The following is a 21,201-nucleotide window of genomic DNA, read 5'->3' as shown; positions in this document are numbered from 1 at the left end:
ATCTATCTAATCTGCCTATTTCCATGATATCAGATTCTAACTGAACCCATTGTGGAGTCTTAGTCGTTCTATGCCATTGGATGGTTTGGGCCATTCTAGCTGCATAATAATAAGATATTAAGTCTGGAAGTCCCACCCCCCCCCTGATTTATGTCTGGTCAACGTGTCCTTATTAATTCTTGCCCTTTTCCCTTGCCATATAAATTTAAGAATTTCCTTTTGCATTATTTGTAGTTCTGAAATCGGTACATTTATTGGGAGAGAGCGAAATAGATAGAGGATCTTGGGCAGTATCGTCATTTTGATGGACATAATCCGTCCATATAATGAGAGTTTGTATTTGGCCCAGTTGGTCAACAAAGCTTTAACCTGTTTAAATATACCTGTGTAATTTTCTTTGTATAGATTATGCACATTTCGTGAAAGGAAAATACCCAGATACTTGATGGATGTCTTTGCCCAAGAGAAGGTAAAATTAATCTCCAGTAATTTTTTCGTGTGATTAGGTAAATGAATATCTAAGGCCTCACATTTACCTTCATTCACCTTGTATCCTGATAGTGAACCAAACTTACCTATCTCTGAGTATATTACTGGTAGGGAAAGTAGGGGCTTAGTGACTGCGAGGATGACATCATCCGCAAACAGTGATATTTTGTATTCATTTTCACCTACTTTGATTCCTGTTATATTGGGGTTGTCTCTAATTTTCTGTGCTAGTGGTTCAATACATAATGCAAACAATAACGGTGATAGTGGGCAGCCCTGTCTGGTCCCATTCCTGATCTTGATTTGCTTCGATTGATATCCCGAGAGTCTGATAAACGCATCCGGCGTAGAGTACAACTTTTTTAACCCCATATAAAATGGACCCTTGATTCCTACCTTATTTAGGACTGCTAGCATGTAATCCCAATTGATCCTGTCAAATGCCTTCTCCGCATCCAGAGTAAGGAGCAGAGAAGGCATTCCTTTATTTGTTGCAAAATTTATCAAGTCTATGATCTTTCTTACATTGTCTGGGGCTTCTCTTTGAGCTATGAATCCCACTTGGTCAGTATTTATTAAATTTGTGATGGGGGTAGCCAATCGATTTGCCAAAATTTTGGTGAAAAGTTTGAGGTCCTGATTTATTAGTGAAATTGGCCTATAATTTTGACAATATTGTTTGCATTTCCCCGGCTTTGGGATGATTGTCACCCTCACAGTCAATATATCTTGTGGTATGTCTGTACCTTGCAAAATATTATTAAAAATAGTTACTAGATGTGGTACCACCGATTTTTGAAGATCTTTATAAAAAGAGCCTGGGAACCCGTCCGGACCCGGGGCTTTATTTCTCTTTAATCCTTTAATGGCTTGGTTTATCTCCTGAATTGTTATAGGTGCATTAAGCAGATCTAGATCCTCTTGGGGGATTTTTTTTAGTGAGCTACTCTCCAGGAACTTATCTAATTCTTTTTGTTTATCTACTGCAATATTGGGTTGTGGCAAGTTATAGAGTGAGTTGTAGTAGTTGGCAAACTCATTAGCTATCTGCAGGGGATCATTGGTTACTGATCCATTTGTTAATTGTATTTGTGGGATGGTGGAGGCTCTGGTCATATCTTTTAATTTATTTGCTAATAATTTGTCAGGTTTATTACCATATGTGTAGTATCTTGTATCGACTGCTTTGAAGGAGGAGATTGCCTCTTTATCAAGCATTAGGTTAAGTTCCTCACTTTTCTTTTTTAATAATTTAGTTAGCCCTCCCTTAGAATTTCTCATTATTTGTTCTCGAATCGTGGAAATCTCCTTCCTCAATTTTTCTAATGTGGAGTTATATTGTTTTTTAACTTTAGAGGATTCAGCTATAATCAAACCCCTAATCGAAGCTTTCAGAGCACTCCAAATTATGTTTGGATTAGCTGTGGAACCCTCATTTATTCTCATGAATTCATCGATGTGCTTCTCAATTTGTTGTTTAAAGACTTCATTTTGAAGTACTTTGGGGTGTAGGGTCCAGGATCTTATTCTGCCTGGATTTAACACTCCTTCTAGATCTAATGGCATCATGTCATGGTCTGACCATACGCAGCTGCTTATAGTAGCCTCTGTAACTAGAGGGAGTATGATTTGACTTATTAAAATTAAGTCGATTCTAGAGCGTGTGCCATGTACTGATGAATAGTAGGTGTATTCTTTGGCTCCTCTATTTACTGCTCTCCAGCTGTCTAGTAAGTTGTGGTCTAATAATAAATCTCTTAAGATTTGCTGGTCTGGGGTCTGTCTTCTATTCTTTTGTGGGTCCGTTGTTGTCCTGTCTAATTTATCGTCTAAAGTCATATTAAAGTCGCCCCCCATGATTATTTTGTGTCTTTTCCAGGATATTAGCAGCTTACTTATTTTGGTGAAAAATGGCCCTTGGTGATCATTAGGAGCATAAATGTTCACTAACAGAATTGGTGTATTGTGTATCAATCCCCTTACCATGAGGTATCTCCCCTCCTTATCAGTGATTATTTCTTCCTCCTTAAAGTTAAGAGAGGCATGTAGGAGTATAGAAACACCACATTTCTCCAACATAGGTGTGTCCGGTCCACGGCGTCATCCTTACTTGTGGGATATTCTCTTCCCCAACAGGAAATGGCAAAGAGCCCAGCAAAGCTGGTCACATGATCCCTCCTAGGCTCCGCCTTCCCCAGTCATTCTCTTTGCCGTTGTACAGGCAACATCTCCACGGAGATGGCTTAGAGTTTTTTAGTGTTTAACTGTAGTTTTTATTATTCAATCAAGAGTTTGTTATTTTAAAATAGTGCTGGTATGTACTATTTACTCTGAAACAGAAAAGAGATGAAGATTTCTGTTTGTAAGAGGAAAATGATTTTAGCAACCGTTACTAAAATCGATGGCTGTTCCACACAGGACTGTTGAGAGGAATTAACTTCAGTTGGGGGAACAGTGAGCAGACTTTTGCTGCTTGAGGTATGACACATTCTAACAAGACGATGTAATGCTGGAAGCTGTCATTTTCCCTATGGGATCCGGTAAGCCATTTTATTACAGACAGTAAATAAGGGCTTCACAAGGGCTTTTTAAGACTGTAGACATTTCTGGGCTAAATCGATTTATATATAAACATATTTTATACTCCATAGCCTTGAGGAATTATTTTAATCTTGGGAATTTTGTAAAATAACCGGCAGGCACTGTATTGGACACCTTATTCTCTAGGGGCTTTCCCTAATCATAGGCAGAGTCTCATTTTCGCGCCTGTATTGCGCACTTGTTTTTGAGAAGCATGACATGCAGATGCATGTGTGAGGAGCTCTGATACATAGAAAAGACTTTCTGAAGGCGTCATTTGGTATCGTATTCCCCTTTGGGCTTGGTTGGGTCTCAGCAAAGCAGATACCAGGGACTGTAAAGGGGTTAAATATAAAAACGGCTCCGGTTCCGTTATTTTAAGGGTTAAAGCTTCCAAATTTGGTGTGCAATACTTTTAAGGCTTTAAGACACTGTGGTGAAATTTTGGTGAATTTTGAACAATTCCTTCATACTTTTTCGCAATTGCAGTAATAAAGTGTGTTCAGTTTAAAATTTAAAGTGACAGTAACGGTTTTATTTTAAAACGTTTTTTGTACTTTGTTATCAAGTTTATGCCTGTTTAACATGTCTGAACTGCCAGATAGACTGTGTTCTGAATGTGGGGAAGCCAAGGTCCCTTCTCATTTAAATAGATGTGATTTATGTGACACAAAATTTAGAGAAAATGATGCCCAAGATGATTCCTCAAGTGAGGGGAGTAAGCATGGTACTGCATCATCCCCTCCTTCGTCTACACCAGTCTTGCCCACACAAGAGGCCCCTAGTACATCTAGCGCGCCAATACTCCTTACTATGCAACAATTAACGGCTGTAATGGATAATTCTATCAAAAACATTTTAGCCAAAATGCCCACTTATCAGCGAAAGCGCGACTGCTCTGTTTTAGAAAATACTGAAGAGCATGAGGTCGCTGATGATATTGTTTCTGAAGGGCCCCTACACCAGTCTGAGGGGGCCAGGGAGGTTTTGTCTGAGGGAGAAATTTCAGATTCAGGGAAAATTTCTCAACAAGCTGAACCTGATGTGATTACATTTAAATTTAAGTTGGAACATCTCCGCGCTCTGCTTAAGGAGGTGTTATCCACTCTGGATGATTGTGAGAATTTGGTCATCCCAGAGAAACTATGTAAAATGGACAAGTTCCTAGAGGTCCCGGGGCCCCCCGAAGCATTTCCTATACCCAAGCGGGTGGCGGACATTGTAAATAAAGAATGGGAAAGGCCCGGTATACCTTTCGTCCCTCCCCCCATATTTAAAAAATTGTTTCCTATGGTCGACCCCAGAAAGGACTTATGGCAGACAGTCCCCAAGGTCGAGGGGGCGGTTTCTACTCTAAACAAACGCACCACTATACCCATAGAAGATAGTTGTGCTTTCAAAGATCCTATGGATAAAAAATTAGAAGGTTTGCTTAAAAAGATGTTTGTTCAGCAAGGTTACCTTCTACAACCAATTTCATGCATTGTCCCTGTCACTACAGCCGCGTGTTTCTGGTTCGATGAGCTAGAAAAGGCGATCACTAGTAATTCTCCTTCTTATGAGGAGATTATGGACAGAATCCGTGCTCTCAAATTGGCTAATTCTTTCACCCTAGACGCCACTTTGCAATTGGCTAGGTTAGCGGCGAAAAATTCTGGGTTTGCTATTGTGGCGCGCAGAGCGCTTTGGTTAAAATCTTGGTCAGCGGATGCGTCTTCCAAGAACAAATTGCTTAACATTCCTTTCAAGGGGAAAGCGCTGTTTGGTCCTGACTTGAAAGAGATTATCTCTGATATCACTGGGGGCAAGGGCCACGCCCTTCCTCAGGATAGGTCTTTCAAGGCCAAAAATAAACCTAATTTTCGTCCCTTTCGTAGAAACGGACCAGCCCCAAGTGCTACGTCCTCTAAGCAAGAGGGTAATACTTCTCAAGCCAAGCCAGCCTGGAGACCAATGCAAGGCTGGAACAAGGGAAAGCAGGCCAAGAAACCTGCCACTGCTACCAAGACAGCATGAGATGTTGGCCCCCGATCCGGGACCGGATCTGGTGGGGGGCAGACTCTCTCTCTTCGCTCAGGCTTGGGCAAGAGATGTTCTGGATCCTTGGGCGCTAGAAATAGTCTCCCAAGGTTATCTTCTGGAATTCAAAGGGCTTCCCCCAAGGGGGAGGTTTCCACAGGTCTCAATTGTCTTCAGACCACATAAAAAAACAGGCATTCTTACATTGTGTAGAAGACCTGTTAAAAATGGGAGTGATTCATCCTGTTCCATTAGGAGAACAAGGGATGGGGTTCTACTCCAATCTGTTCGTAGTTCCCAAAAAAGAGGGAACGTTCAGACCAATCTTAGATCTCAAGATCCTAAACAAGTTTCTCAAGGTTCCATCGTTCAAAATGGAAACCATTCGAACAATTCTTCCTTCCATCCAGGAAGGTCAATTCATGACCACGGTGGATTTAAAGGATGCGTATCTACATATTCCTATCCACAAGGAACATCATCGGTTCCTAAGGTTCGCATTCCTGGACAAGCATTACCAGTTCGTGGCACTTCCGTTCGGATTAGCCACTGCTCCAAGGATTTTCACAAAGGTACTAGGGTCCCTTCTAGCGGTGCTAAGACCAAGGGGCATTGCAGTAGTACCTTACTTGGACGACATTCTGATTCAAGCGTCGTCCCTTCCTCTAGCAAAGGCTCACACGGACATTGTCCTGGCCTTTCTCAGATCTCACGGATGGAAAGTGAACGTAGAAAAGAGTTCTCTATCTCCGTCAACGAGGGTTCCCTTCTTGGGAACAATAATAGACTCCTTAGAAATGAGGATTTTTCTGACAGAGGCCAGAAAAACAAAACTTCTAAACTCTTGTCAAATACTTCATTCCGTTCCTCTTCCTTCCATAGCGCAGTGCATGGAAGTAATAGGTTTGATGGTAGCGGCAATGGACATAGTTCCTTTTGCGCGCATTCATCTAAGACCATTACAACTGTGCATGCTCAGTCAGTGGAATGGGGACTATACAGACTTGTCTCCGACGATACAAGTAAATCAGAGGACCAGAGATTCACTCCGTTGGTGGCTGTCCCTGGACAACCTGTCACAGGGGATGAGCTTCCGCAGACCAGAGTGAGTCATTGTCACGACCGACGCCAGTCTGATGGGCTGGGGCGCGGTCTGGGGACCCCTGAAAGCTCAGGGTCTTTGGTCTCGGAAAGAATCTCTTCTACCGATCATTCAATGGGCGGAGACTCACTCCTGCCACTTGTCTGCAATCCACATCCCAGGAGTGGAAAATTGGGAAGCGGATTTTCTGAGTCGTCAGACATTACATCCGGGGGAGTGGGAACTCCATCCGGAAATCTTTGCCCACATTACTCAACTGTGGGGCATTCCAGACATGGATCTGATGGCCTCTCGTCAGAACTTCAAGGTTCCTTGCTACGGGTCCAGATCCAGGGATCCCAAGGCGACTCTAGTAGATGCACTAGTAGCACCTTGGACCTTCAAACTAGCTTATGTATTCCCGCCGTTTCCTCTCATCCCCAGGCTGGTAGCCAGGATCAATCAGGAGAGGGCATCGGTGATCTTGATAGCTCCTGCGTGGCCACGCAGGACTTGGTATGCAGACCTGGTGAATATGTCATCGGCTCCACCATGGAAGCTACCTTTGAGACGAGACCTTCTTGTTCAAGGTCCGTTCGAACATCCGAATCTGGTCTCACTCCAACTGACTGCTTGGAGATTGAACGCTTGATCTTATCAAAGCGAGGGTTCTCAGATTCTGTTATTGATACTCTTGTTCAGGCCAGAAAGCCTGTAACTAGAAAAATTTACCACAAAATATGGAAAAAATATATCTGTTGGTGTGAATCTAAAGGATTCCCTTGGGACAAGGTAAAAATTCCTAAGATTCTATCCTTTCTTCAAGAAGGATTGGAGAAAGGATTATCTGCAAGTTCCTTGAAGGGACAGATTTCTGCCTTGTCTGTGTTACTTCACAAAAAGCTGGCAGCTGTGCCAGATGTTCAAGCCTTTGTTCAGGCTCTGGTTAGAATCAAGCCTGTTTACAAACCTTTGACTCCTCCTTGGAGTCTCAATTTAGTTCTTTCAGTTCTTCAGGGGGTTCCGTTTGAACCCTTACATTCCGTTGATATTAAGTTATTATCTTGGAAAGTTTTGTTTTTGGTTGCAATTTCTTCTGCTAGAAGAGTTTCAGAATTATCTGCTCTGCAGTGTTCTCCTCCTTATCTGGTGTTCCATGCAGATAAGGTGGTTTTACGTACTAAACCTGGTTTTCTTCCAAAAGTTGTTTCTAACAAAAACATTAACCAGGAGATAGTCGTGCCTTCTTTGTGTCCGAATCCAGTTTCAAAGAAGGAACGTTTGTTGCACAATTTGGATGTTGTTCGCGCTCTAAAATTCTATTTAGATGCTACAAAGGATTTTAGACAAACATCTTCCTTGTTTGTTGTTTATTCTGGTAAAAGGAGAGGTCAAAAAGCAACTTCTACCTCTCTCTCTTTTTGGATTAAAAGCATCATCAGATTGGCTTATGAGACTGCCGGACGGCAGCCTCCTGAAAGAATCACAGCTCATTCCACTAGGGCTGTGGCTTCCACATGGGCCTTCAAGAACGAGGCTTCTGTTGATCAGATATGTAAGGCAGCGACTTGGTCTTCACTGCACACTTTTACCAAATTTTACAAGTTTGATACTTTTGCTTCTTCTGAGGCTATTTTTGGGAGAAAGGTTTTGCAAGCCGTGGTGCCTTCCATTTAGGTGACCTGATTTGCTCCCTCCCTTCATCCGTGTCCTAAAGCTTTGGTATTGGTTCCCACAAGTAAGGATGACGCCGTGGACCGGACACACCTATGTTGGAGAAAACAGAATTTATGTTTACCTGATAAATTACTTTCTCCAACGGTGTGTCCGGTCCACGGCCCGCCCTGGTTTTTTAATCAGGTCTGATAATTTATTTTCTTTAACTACAGTCACCACGGTATCATATGATTTCTCCTATGCAAATATTCCTCCTTTACGTCGGTCGAATGACTGGGGAAGGCGGAGCCTAGGAGGGATCATGTGACCAGCTTTGCTGGGCTCTTTGCCATTTCCTGTTGGGGAAGAGAATATCCCACAAGTAAGGATGACGCCGTGGACCGGACACACCGTTGGAGAAAGTAATTTATCAGGTAAACATAAATTCTGTTTTTTTCTTTTTATTGATAGCATGATATTTAATAGGGAAAAGTTTATCCCAAAATTTGGGTGTTGTGGTGGGGGTGAAGTGGTTCTCCTGAATCATCACTATGCTAGCTTTTTGAGCTTTATACTCTATAATGGCTTTCTTTCTTTTTATATTGGAATTAAGGCCCCTGGCATTATGTGAGATTATCTTAATCTGCATGGTAACTTTTTATTTTTAAGCTGAATAACATCTATGAAACCTTGGTACCTGTAGCCTATACGGGCCGGAGATGTGGGACCTTTGCACACTAGGAGGATACCTTCATATTTGGAGTGTCTTAATGAACCTGTTTTTCGTGACTGTTGTGCCTGAACCTTTAGAACTGAACAATAAAACATAAAACAGTTAAATATAACATTCAAACTGGGTGCCACAAACTGCACCTGCGAAATTTTTGACCTTCTGGTCAGTAATCAACTCTGGAATAGTCATGTTATAACTTTCTTATTTTCTATAATCTGACATTATACCTTGAGGGAGAAAACATATCAGCAAAAAAGAGAGTGAAGGATAGAGATCGGTATGAAAAGTAAGAGAAAAAGAAAAGAAGAAGAGAGGGGCAATACAATTTTCCATTACAACTCGTGTACTAATGTATCTTTCCATTATACCTTATATCCAGTCCAACTGTGTGAGGTAATGTTCAAACTCTTATGGATCTTCTCACCCTAGTTCCATAAGGATGTAATCAGATATTATACCTTGAGGGAGAGAACATACCAGCAAAAGGAGAATGAAGGATAGAGATAAGTTGAGAAAGTAAGAGAAAAAGGAAAAAAGAAAGGAGAGAGAGACAATACACTTTTCAATTACCATTCGTGGACTGTCTCCTTCAATTATACCATATACCTAGTCCAACTGTGTGAGGTAAAGTTACTCTTAATGATCTTCTCATCCTGACTCCATAAGGATGTCTTCTTCAATGGACAGGAGGATTCTCCTCGCTGTTGGAGTTCTGGTCTTCATTGGAGGGTGTAGTTGGTCTTGATTTTTTTGGGTTACCTTTTTTAGTGACCATAGTCCATTCTCTCTGGGGTGGTCTTCTCGCTGTCTGCTGTGTGGACTGCGTTGTGGGTTCTTCCATTGTTATATCCAGTTTGTTGAGTGTCATTTGTCCCTCTTCTAGTGACGAGCAAGAATATAAGGTATTCTGGTGAGTAAAGATCAACTTGAAGGGAAAGTTCCAGCGGTATCTTATTTTCTCTTTGTTAAGTGCTTCTACAATCGGTTTCATTTCACGTCTTTTTCTCAGTGTTATGGGAGATAGATCCGTATATATTTGGATATTGTGTCCCTCATAGGTGATCGACTTAGCTTGTCTTGCTGCCTGCAAAATCATCTCCTTGACATGATAATAATGTAGTTTAACTATAATGTCTCTGGTTTTGGATTGGGAGGGTCTGGTGAGAGCTCTGTGGATTCTGTCGAAGAGCAGCATGTTGATTTCTGTATCTGGAATTAGTTGGTGGAATATTTCCGTAACATCCGCTTGGAGATTTTTGTAATCTTCTGGGAGGTTTCTGATTCTCAGGTTTGATCTTCTAGATCTGTTTTCTAAGTCTTCCACCTGCTCTTCAAGCTTTTTGATATATATAGCATGGTCTAACAGGGTGTGTTTGATTTGGGGAATCTCTTCCGTGATATCATCAATTTTGTTTTCCAATTCTGTTGTCCTTCCCCCTATTTCTCTTATGTCCTTTTTGAGGTCATGTATTGCTGTTTTCAACTCTTCATGGAAGAAGGATTTGATCTGGGTTAACAGTTCATTGTTTGGAATATCTTTTCCTATTTGGCTATCTTCTTCTGTTGATTCTACTTCAGTAGGTAGCTTTGTTGGAGAGGCCGCTTTATCTATGAGTTTAAGTTTAAGCTGCGACTTAGATAAGCAGTCCTTTACTGTTTGGTTCCTGCTCTTCATCTTGGAGAGTGACCTCTTTCAGAAAATATGTTATAGAGTTAATCTGGGCTACAGATATATTGAAAACACGACCCCTGTATTTTCCTTTGCTCACCTCGCCTCCCTTTCCTCCTCCATCCGTTTTACAAAAACATAAGTTAGTTGCTGGGCAGCATTTTAACAGATTATAACTTCATTGTCTCTGTAAGACTACTCCAGGTTGAATTTTTATAAGCTTAACCAAACATTGCAGAGTTTAAATCTTTTTCTAAAGTGCTGAAGGTATTTTTTAGTATCCCAGGGCCTTACGTTCTAGTGTCCACGTGACAGCTTTTACCACAGATATTCTCGCTAAAAGTGTCCCACTCTCGCCTTGATAAGGTGCAGAGTCAGGTTAGTGAGATGTGAGATGTTACCTGCTGTGGCAAACTTAGAACTACTTAAGTTAAGAGCCCTGAATCTGTTATTAGTGACTTCTCATGCTCATTGCCTAGTTAGGCATATAGTTAATCAGTCTGCAGCTTTTAGAAGTTATATGCTCTGGGAATTTCCCCCAATATCTTCTCTTTATATTGTAGAAAATGAGCCAGTTTATAATGCCCACTCACTCTCAATGTAAAATTTTGTGAAAGATTGATATATTGATTGGATGTACAGTTCAGTCTTAATAGTGATGATGTATCAGAGAGAAGAAAAAAGAAATGGCGATTTTCCCGCCACTCACCCTTATGTTGTTGGTCCCTGATGTAGTCTCCAGAGCATATATGTGATTTCCAGAAGCTCTTTTCACCTTCTTTTTGTCTGATCTTCTCAGTCTTCACTTCCCAGCAATGACTCCTGAGGCCTCCCTCACCTCCTCTTGTGAAAAACCTTCCGGTAAGCTGCTCACCTTTTAAAGCTTAATTTTGGCTTGCTGCATCTGAGCCAAGGGTCAGATCTGTGTAGTCTGAGAGGTCGGATGGTTAGGAGTTTATATATGATGAATTTGGCCCTTTGCTGTTCTGTCTCCGGTCCGGGGTAGGCCGCATCCCCAGCCTTTCCTGATTTTGGCCTGGTCCTGAAAATCGGATCACTCGAAAATGGCTTAAAAACGCCTGAAATTTGTCCTGCTGCCTCTCAGTAGTATTTGGAAGCACACAGGACCAAATGTACACTGCTATTTGGGTCTAAAGAACTTTGAAAACACTTAATTTTATTCTCTTAGCCCAGAGCTCCAGCTAAGTGCTTCTTTCCTGCTTGCTGGCTAGCTCCGCCTCCTCCATATTACAACAATTTTAAGCTAATTACACCTTCTCTAAGCCTTCTAATAAAATAACAAAGCCCCCCAAAATAAAAAAATGCCCTACCCTATTCTAAAATAAAAATAGAAAAGCTCTTTTACCTTACCAGCCCTTAAAAGGGCCTTTTGCGGGGCATGCCCCAAAGAATTCAGCTCTTTTGCCTGAAAAAAAAAACCCATACAATACCCCCCCCAACATTACAACCCACCACAAACATACCCCTAATCTAACCCAAACCCCCCTTAAATAAACCTAACACTAAGCCCCTGAAGATCTCCCTACCTTGAGTCGTGTTCACCCAGCCGGGCACCGATGGACCAAAAGAAGACATCCGGAGTGGCAGAAGTCTTCATCCTATCCGGGCAGAAGAGGACATCTGGACCGGTAGACATCTTCATCCAAGCGGCATCTTCTATCTTCATCCATCCGGAGCGGAGCGGAGCCATCTTCTTCCCAGCCGACATGGATCCATCCTCTTCTACCGACGCCTACTCGCCGAATGACGGTTCCTTTAAATGACGTCATCCAAGATGGCGTCCCTCGAATTCCGATTGGCTGATAGGATTGTATCAGCCAATCAGAATTAAAGTAGGAAAATTCTGATTGGCTGATGGAATCAGCCAATCTGATTGAGCTCGCATTCTATTGGCTGTTCCGATCAGCCAATAGAATGCAAGCTCAATCTGATTGGCTGATTCCATCAGCCAATCAGAATTTTCCTACCTTAATTCCGATTGGCTGATTCTATCAGCCAATCGGAATTCGAGGGACGCCATCTTGGATGACGTCATTTAAAGGAACCGTCATTCGGCAAGTAGGCGTCGGTAGAAGAGGATGGATCCGCGTCGGCTGGGAAGAAGATGGCTCCGCTCCGCTCTGGATGGATGAAGATAGAAGATGCCGCTTGGATGAAGATGTCTACCGGTCCGGATGTCCTCTTCTGACCGGATAGGATGAAGACTTCAGCCCGATGATGGATCTCTTCAGCCCCCGCTTGGGCTTGGGTGAAGACTTCGGAGGCTCTTCTGGACCGATCGGTGATACCCGGCGTGGTGAAGATAAGGTAGGAAGATCTTCAGGGGCTTAGTGTTAGGTTTATTTAAGGGGGGTTTGGGTTAGATTAGGGGTATGTGGGTGGTGGGTTGTAATGTTGGGGGGGGAGTATTGTATGTTTTTTTTTCAGGCAAAAGAGCTGAATTTTTTGGGGCATGCCCCGCAAAAGGCCCTTTTAAGGGCTGGTAAGGTAAAAAAGCTTTTCTATTTTTATTTTAGAATAGGGTAGGGAATTTTTTTATTTTGGGGGGCGTTGTTATTTTATTAGGAGGCTTAGAGTAGGTGTAATTAGCTTAAAATTGTAATATTTTTCTAATGTTTGTAAATTATTTTTTTATTTTTTGTAACTTAGTTCTTTTTTTATTTTGTGTACTTTAGTTATTTTATTTAATTGTATTTATTTGTAGGTATTTTATGTAATTAATGTATTGATAGTGTAGTGTTAGGTTTAATTGTAGATAATTGTAGGTATTTTATGTAATTAATTTATTGATAGTGTAGTGTTAGGTTTAATTGTAACTTAGGTTAGGATTTATTTTACAGGTAATTTTGTAATTATTTTAACTAGGTAGCTATTAAATAGTTAATAACTATTTAATAGCTATTGTACCTAGTTAAAATAAATACAGAGTTGCCTGTAAAATAAATATAAATCCTAAAATAGCTACAATATAATTAGAATTTATATTGTAGCTATATTAGGGTTTATTTTACAGGTAAGTATTTAGCTTTAAATAGGAATAATTTATTTAATAAGAGTTAATTTATTTCGTTAGATTTAAATTATATTTAATTTAGGGAGGTGTTAGGGTTAGATTTAGCTTTAGGGGTTAATAAATTTATTAGAGTAGCGGTGAGGTCCGGTCGGCAGATTAGGGGTTAATACTTGAAGTTAGGTGTCGGTGATGTTAGGGAGGGCAGATTAGGGGTTAATACTATTTATTATAGGGTTATTGAGGTGGGAGTGAGGCGGATTAGGGGTTAATAACTTTATTATAGTAGCTGTGAGGTCCGGTCGGCAGATTAGGGGTTAATAATTGTAGGTAGGTGGAGGCGACGTTGGGGCGGCAGATTAGGGGTTAATAAATATAATATAGGGGTCGGCGGTGTTAGGGGAAGCAGATTAGGGGTACATAGGGATAACGTAGGTGGCGGTGTACGGAGCGGCAGATTAGGGGTTAATAATAAAATGCAGGGGTCAGCGATAGCGGGGCGGCAGATTAGGGGTTAATAAGTGTAAGGCTAGGGGTGTTTAGACTCGGGGTTCATGTTAGGGTGTTAGGTGCAGACATAGGAAGTGTTTTCCCATAGGAAACAATGGGGCTACGTTAGGAGCTAAACGCTGCTTTTTTGCAGGTGTTAGGTTTTTTTTTCAGCTCAAACTGCCCCATTGTTTCCTATGGGGGAATCGTGCACGAGCACGTTTTTGAAGCTGGCCGCGTCCGTAAGCGCCGCTGGTATCGAGAGTTGCAGTAGCGGTAAATTATGCTCTGCGCTCCCTTTTTGGAGCCTTTCTGTGAACTCTAACTACCAGCGGTGTTTAAAAGGTGCGGGGGGAAAAAACCCAGCGTTAGCTACGCGGGTCGTTACCGACAAAACTCTAAATCTAGCTGTTAGTTTGTTTATGTCTTACTGTCCTGAGGAAGGAAAACTCGTTTACCTCCATTAACAGTCTTAAAGGAAAACTGAACCCAAATTTTTTCTTTCATGATTCAGATGGAGCATGCAATTGTAAGCAACTTTCTAATTAACTCCTACTATCAAATTTTCTTCTTTCCTTTCTCTTGCTATCTTTATTTGAAAAAGAAGGCATGCTCTATCTGAATCGTGAAAGAAAAATTTTGGGTTCAGTATCCCTTTAATGATAGTCTAACTCTCATCCAAAAAACAATGTGCCCTCAAATGGATTTCACAAAAGTCTATTTTTTAGAGACCATATCAGCTGACCATGATTTGAGCCTTAAGACTCTTCTACAGGATAGCAATGGACATGTTTTTAACATCAATTTTAATTATGTCAAAAACTGCATTGCATATAAAATCATTAGACATCTTAATCATTTTAATGCAGTTACGAATATCTTCACATGACTGTTCAGGGAGCATCTGAGAAATAAAATCACACTAAAAGGATAATGCAACTGCCACACAAGTGACTGCAATAGCTGGTCTAAGCTGCAGCGTTGTTTGAGAAAATAATTTTCTTAGTAAAGACTCTAATTTTGGTCCATTGGATCCTTAAACGTGGAACTATCCTCCATGGATATAGGTGTGCGTTTTGCTAGAGTGGAAATAACTCTGTCCACCTTAGGAACCACCTCCCAGGCAGGTTCATAATCTTGTTAACCTTTGACGGAACTTTGAAAGCCTGATTTAACTTATTTACAGGTTTTGAAATTTCCAGATTCTTTTCTGACTTTTTAAGGGTGTTCAGAACGTCCTGTAGGGGGGAACTTATATGATCCACTCTAAATCTAAAAGTGGAATCCGGCTCTGTTTCAGTTACGGGTTCAGGGTCATTTGAGAAGATTTCTCCCTCAGAAGATTCTGAAAAGGACTTGTCAGAGGACTGTAAACTAGGTGGTAACAGAGCTAAATGCTCATTTCCCTGAGAGTGACGGGGAGAATGAGACAAATTTCCATGTTTACGTTTACGCTTCCTTGGTCTGGGAATTGCAGCTAACTGCTCTGTCATAGTCTTTTGTAAGGTATTTTTAAACTCAGTTGAAAAATACATGCATGGCCGGTAGGTGTCTGCCAGGCAAACTGGACCATTGGAACAGTTTTGCAAAGCAAACTATGAAAATGAGCAGCAGTTTCCTGAGCTGCATTAAAATCCATGGAGGTTACCCACTAATGGGTCAGACATATTAATTGGGGGTATATTTAGGCAAAACTCTGATTATACTGAATTACAGATAAATGTACAATACAGAAAGCAATTACAAATGTACAAGTAACCGCCCTTAATTACACCTATTAACCCTAAATAAGGTAGAAATGAAGGCCCCAACATTTTTAGACACAAACATTGTATACAAACGTTTCCCACCCACTTAGCAGCTCTAAGGGTACTCACGACCTTCTGGTCAAGGAAGGGTTAAAATCCAGGCAATTAGATGAAAAGTCTGAAGGGTGACTCGGAGAAAAAAAATCTTGCTATTTTTAGAGTGGAGGAGATTAGGAGAAAGGGGCACCTGGGAAAGGGGGTGGGACTAACCGCCATAACAATGCACAGGAAGCAACCTGAAGAAAAAGTAAACAATGAAGTTTTAAATAAAGAAGAAAAATAACGTTCTCCAAATGCTCCCCATCCAAATCGATATGAAAAGGAAGATAACTATTAACTGCATAGCTCAATCAACGGTTCTCTTAAAGAGACAGGAACATATTTAATAAAAAAAAGGGGAAAAATAAATTTTGTAGAAAAAAAACATGAGCTGGAGTGTAGAGAATGATACTGGAGAATTTAAAGCCCACGTTTAAACATATTTTAGGTGTTAAGCACATAGGTAAAAATTCCAAGTAAAAGGGCTGGAAAAACCCAAGCTATATAGTATCTATGGAATAGGATATCAGTGATAGTGAATGGGCTATATATGGTATCTGAGTCACTTACCTTGACTGCAGAACCCCTCCACTGATCTTACCAGCTTGCTGAGGCCTTTCTCCCTCACTGAACGCTGATGCCGTAGAAAGCCCATCCAGTGCAAGTAAATATACTGCAGAGGCAGTGGCGTATTTAGGTTTTGTGCTGCCTTAGGCACTCAAAATTCTTTTTTCCCCCCCATAACAATTAAAGAAAAAAATGGGCTAGCAAAACACTTGCATACAGGTGGGTTGAATTGCATGCATCTCATACCATTTTTTCCCTGAGAGAAGGGAGAGAAAAGAAGGGGAGTGGAGAGAGAGGAGAAAAGGGGGGAGGAACAGAACGGACTGAAAGAAGGGAGCAAGGGAGGGAGTTGAGAGGAGGGAAAGAAGGAAGAGAGAAAGGGAAAGAAGAATACACTTTGAAACAATCACTGCCCTTCACATGCAACAACATACAGTAATTACCATCATTCAAGTAATGAAACGTTTTAAGTGTCCGTTTTACTATTTACTCCATGGGTTCATGAATGCAGAGAAAGCTAGCTATTAGTAGCTAACATACATTAGCACTGAGAGTTTATGATTAGACATCACAAGCTGATCTAACAGTGCACAGACACGTCCAGTCTGTTAGTTACTAAGACCTGCCATAAGCACTGCGCTCGCAGACCCACCACAGCTGACAAGGGGGAGGCAGCATATCGGCACAAGGTCTTCTCCGCCAGCCTCACCTTGTAAGCATATCCCCGGGCAATTTTCTCACCAAGAACGCTTCCACTGCAAAAATGTCGGCGGTTCAAAATGAAGCAACGGTTTAAAGGAGCACTGCCTGTGAAGAGCGAACTTAATCAGCGCATGTGCCTTGTCTTCTCTGTAAAAGCCTGCACTTTATCGCTCACTGTACTGTGTGCTGGCTTTTAGAGAGAGGGTAGGGCAGATGTGCTGCCCCTCCCAAATCTGCTGCCCTAGGCACCGGCCTTGTTGGCCTAGGCCATAATTCGCCCCTGTGGAGAGGATATGAACTGATTTACTTGTAACCCCTTTGTTAGAGGCTGAGGGATCGGGTACCCGCAACGCCAAAGGGCAGTTATAACTGAGCGATTTACCCGTGAGGGTACTGACATGTCATAAGAGACGTAATCCTCAACCACTTTTTCACTCATCCATTCCAATCTTCTTTTAGTGAAACTGAAAGGGGGGGGATAGGGTCTCAAATCGGGTCTAAGCTCCCAATAAATAAATTAGAAATAATAAAATCTTAATTGATTAAGCCTGATGAAACAGTCTTAGACTGAGAAACGCGTCGCTTTTATCTCATAATATTTTATTAAAGTGATTTTAACTTTCTTTAAACACTTGCTGCCTGACATCTGGTTATTTTGAGGACATTTTGGGCCTTGAGAAAGGTCAAGAGGACTGTGGTATCCTGATTGCCTTGGGACTAAGTCTGTTGGGTGACTGAATTGATCCCAGCTTGCCTTATTAGCATCAATGGAGATGCTACAACAAATGTGAGTGTAACTTTTTATTTTTGGTTGCAGACAACTTATGCCAAACAATACTAGGCCATATTGGCACTTTGTGTTTTCCATATTTCCCTATACAGATTCCACCTTACCTCAGGAGGTCGGTCTGCTGGGTGACTGTTATAGATCCCAGACTGTGTCTTTAGCACCATTTGAGGTGCCTCAATATATGTGAGTGTATCTATTTTCACATAAATATCTATCATCTGGAACCTACAATATTGGGCCATGTGGCGCATCTGTTTCTTTTTGTTGTTCTTAATTGGGGAACACTTCACTCAACCTCTCACCTCAGACGCCAATAACTAACTGGAGAAGAGTAGAGTTGTGAGGAATTGAAAGCTCTTCTGGGGGTTTTTGGCCTCCACCTGCTGGAAGGAAGTATATCCAACATGTTATGGACACCCATGGACTCCTCATCTACGAAACAAATTAATGCAATGAATTTGTTCTTTGGCTAGCAGAAAATGTCATATTAGAAAGTATCATACTGCCTCCACCTTACTGGAAAAAAATTCTATAAAGCATATGTAAAAAGAAAAGATGGTATCCTTTAAAAGTATAGTCTACATATGTATAAAAATAAACTTTGATTATCTTTTTTTAAAGTTGGAACTTGTGCTGCTTGAGAAAGCTTGCAACAGAAACTAGATAAATTGTTTACTTTTTTTTGTTTATGTACAGTACAAGTGGTTTTTCGCTATGAAGAATCTAATTATTCCTCTCTTTGGTTCCACTAGGAAGAAGCCCCCTATACAGTATGTGCGCTGTGAGATGGAGGGATGTGGTACAGTACTTGCCCACCCCAGATACTTACAGGTAAGTAGGTGCCATAGAAAAGTGAATGTTCCCTAAAGTTGGATGTCCTTTCCCTGAAGAAAACGTCCAATCTGATTTTTTTTTTTTTTTTTTAACTTCAGCACCATATTAAATATCAGCACCTTTTAAAAAAGAAATATGTATGTCCACACCCATCCTGTGGGAGACTCTTTCGTCTGCAGAAGCAGCTCTTGCGCCATGCAAAGCACCATACAGGTATCCTTGTGCTTTGATTTAATGCAGGAATTATTCATTTACAGTGATGTTTTGTGACATGCCTTTCTTTCTCAGATCAGCGAGATTACATTTGTGAATATTGCGCCCGGGCATTTAAGAGTTCTCACAATCTGGCTGTTCATCGTATGATCCACACAGGCGAGAAACCATTACAGTAAGTCTCTCCTGTGTCTCCTTACTACCTTATTTATTTTGTGTGCTCTCTTACTGGTCCACTATGACAACCAGCTCACCATATGAAAAAGCTCTGCACACAATATAGATAGTAATGTATCAAACCCCTGCTCCAGCTTTTAAAAAAGTTCTCTTTACTGCTGTCTTGTTAATCATTCAGACATTGTTAGCAGTAAAGCTGCTGCAGTTTTACACTACATTTATCTAGTTATCTAGTTTTGCTTAATGAAAACACTTTTCTGTATAGATTATTTTGCCCCCTTTGCATGTTATTTAGCTCTAAAAACTGTTTACAGTATTTTCTATGTCTCTGAACTTGAAATTTACCCTACTAACTTTTCAAGGCTAACCTTGCTACGTATCCTTCTCTAATTGGCTTTATCTGCTGAACAGTGCATTTTTGTACTAACATTATGACCGTGGCTAGCCTTGTCTGCAGATTTAACCCAACTCTTACAAATAAGGTATGTGGTGTGTTGACTCTGGCTATTGAAAAACACAACCTGAAAATTAACTTTTGACTTTGAGCATAAAGGAGACTTCAGTAAAGTGACACACATTTGCTTCAGTTAGTATCATTACATATTATCCAATTTAAAGGGACACTAATTATATTTTATGCACCTCCCTCTAATTGTGGGTGCTGCCATTATGGAACCTAGGTTACACCGCATTTATCTGAAGAGATTCTGGACGTGTGCAAACAGGCCAGCACTGTAATGTAGTGAAAAATAGATTTTAACATGGCAGAGGAAGGTGGGGAAAAACTTCAATATTATGCATAAAGAATGTGTTTTGGGACAGATTATGAGTGGCGCACTAACCGTTACGTGCAAACGATAAGGTTTTCTTTCAGGTAATTGGTAAGAGTCCATGAGCTAGTGATGTATGGGATATACAATCTTACCAGGAGGGGCAAAGTTTCCCAAACCTCAAAATGCCTATAAATACACCCCTCACCACACCCACAATTCAGTTTTACAAACTTTGCCTCCTATGGAGGTGGTGAAGTAAGTTTGTGCTAAGATTTCTACGTTGATATGCGCTTCTCAGCATTTTGAAGCCTGATTCCTCTCGGAGTACAGTGAATGTCAGAGGGATGTGAAGGGAGTATCACCTATTGAATGCAATGGTTTTCCTCACTGGAGATCTATTTCATAGGTTCTCTGTTATTGGTCGTAGAGATTCATCTCCTCCCTTTTCAGATCGACGATATACTCTCATATTCCATTACCTCTACTGATAACCATTTCAGTACTGGTTTGGCTATCTGCTATATGTTGGTGGGTGCCTTTTGGTAAGTATGTTTTCATTACTTAAGACACTCTCAGCTATGGTTTGAAACTTTATGTATTTATATAAAGTTCTAAATATATGTATTGTACTTATATTTGCCATAAGTCAGGTTTAAGTATATTTCCTTTTGCAGACTGTCAGTTTCATATCTGGGAAATGCATTTTTTAGGAATTTTTTTTACCTGGGGTATAGTCTTTTTTTTTTTTTTTTTTTTCTTTCTTCAATTGACTGTTGTTTTTTCGCGGGCAAAATGCCAAAGTATGTTTCATAATTTTTGCCGCGAAATTACGTTCGATGACTCAAATTCGTCCTTTCCGGCGTCTTAGTAGACGCTGAGTCCTTTCACAAGGTTACGTCTTTGACGTGAGTGTGTCATTTCCGGATGTTGTTAGCGGCAAAAAAAATTCTGTTTGTGTTGTGCGTCATACTTGGCGCCAAATATTTTAATTATTTAAAACCCCATTCCTATATGCCTCTTGCCTTTTTCTCTATCAGAGGGCTATTCTGTTTGCATTTTTTTCCTATTCCTGAAACTGCCATATAAGGAAATTGATAATTTTGCTTTATATGTTTTTTCTCTTACATTTGCAAGATGTCTCAATCTGATCCTGTCTCAGAAATCACTGTTGGAACCCTGCTGCCTGATAACAGTTCTACCAAAGCTAAGTGCATTTGTTGTAAACTTGTGGAGATTATTTCCAGCTGTGGTTTGTAATAGTTGTCATGATAAGCTTTTACATGCAGAGAATGTGTTCATCAGTAATAGTGCATTGTCTGTTGTTGTTTCTTCAACATATAATGTACAAGATATACCTGTGAATTTAAAAGATTTTATTGCTGATTCTATTCAGAAGGCTCTGTCTGCCATCCCGCTTTCTAATAAACGTAAAAGGTCTTTGAAATTTCATCAACTTTATGAGAAGTTTTAAAATGACCGACAACATACTAAATTATCCTCCTCTGATAAGGATCTATCTGATTCAGAATATCCTTCCTCAGATATTGACAC

General features: G+C 40.7%; 1 protein-coding gene across 6 annotated transcripts in view; it reads left to right on the top strand.

Moving 5' to 3' along the window:
• The window catches only part of ZFP91 (ZFP91 zinc finger protein, atypical E3 ubiquitin ligase), a 278,255-nt gene that overhangs the window by 230,904 nt on the left and 26,150 nt on the right, over window positions 1-21,201 (top strand). For all 6 annotated transcript variants that reach the window (XM_053692303.1, XM_053692306.1, XM_053692305.1 and 3 more), the window contains 3 exons: window positions 18,406-18,484; window positions 18,586-18,700; window positions 18,776-18,875. In XM_053692303.1, coding sequence (XP_053548278.1) covers window positions 18,406-18,484; window positions 18,586-18,700; window positions 18,776-18,875 — 294 coding nt within the window. The remainder of the gene's footprint in view (window positions 1-18,405; window positions 18,485-18,585; window positions 18,701-18,775; window positions 18,876-21,201) is intronic.

This window comes from Bombina bombina, chromosome 9, assembly GCF_027579735.1.
Source record: "Bombina bombina isolate aBomBom1 chromosome 9, aBomBom1.pri, whole genome shotgun sequence".
NCBI classification, from domain to species: domain Eukaryota; kingdom Metazoa; phylum Chordata; class Amphibia; order Anura; family Bombinatoridae; genus Bombina; species Bombina bombina.
The sequence above is the reverse complement of the archived record's forward strand: the minus strand, read 5'-3'. Positions and strand labels throughout refer to the sequence as shown.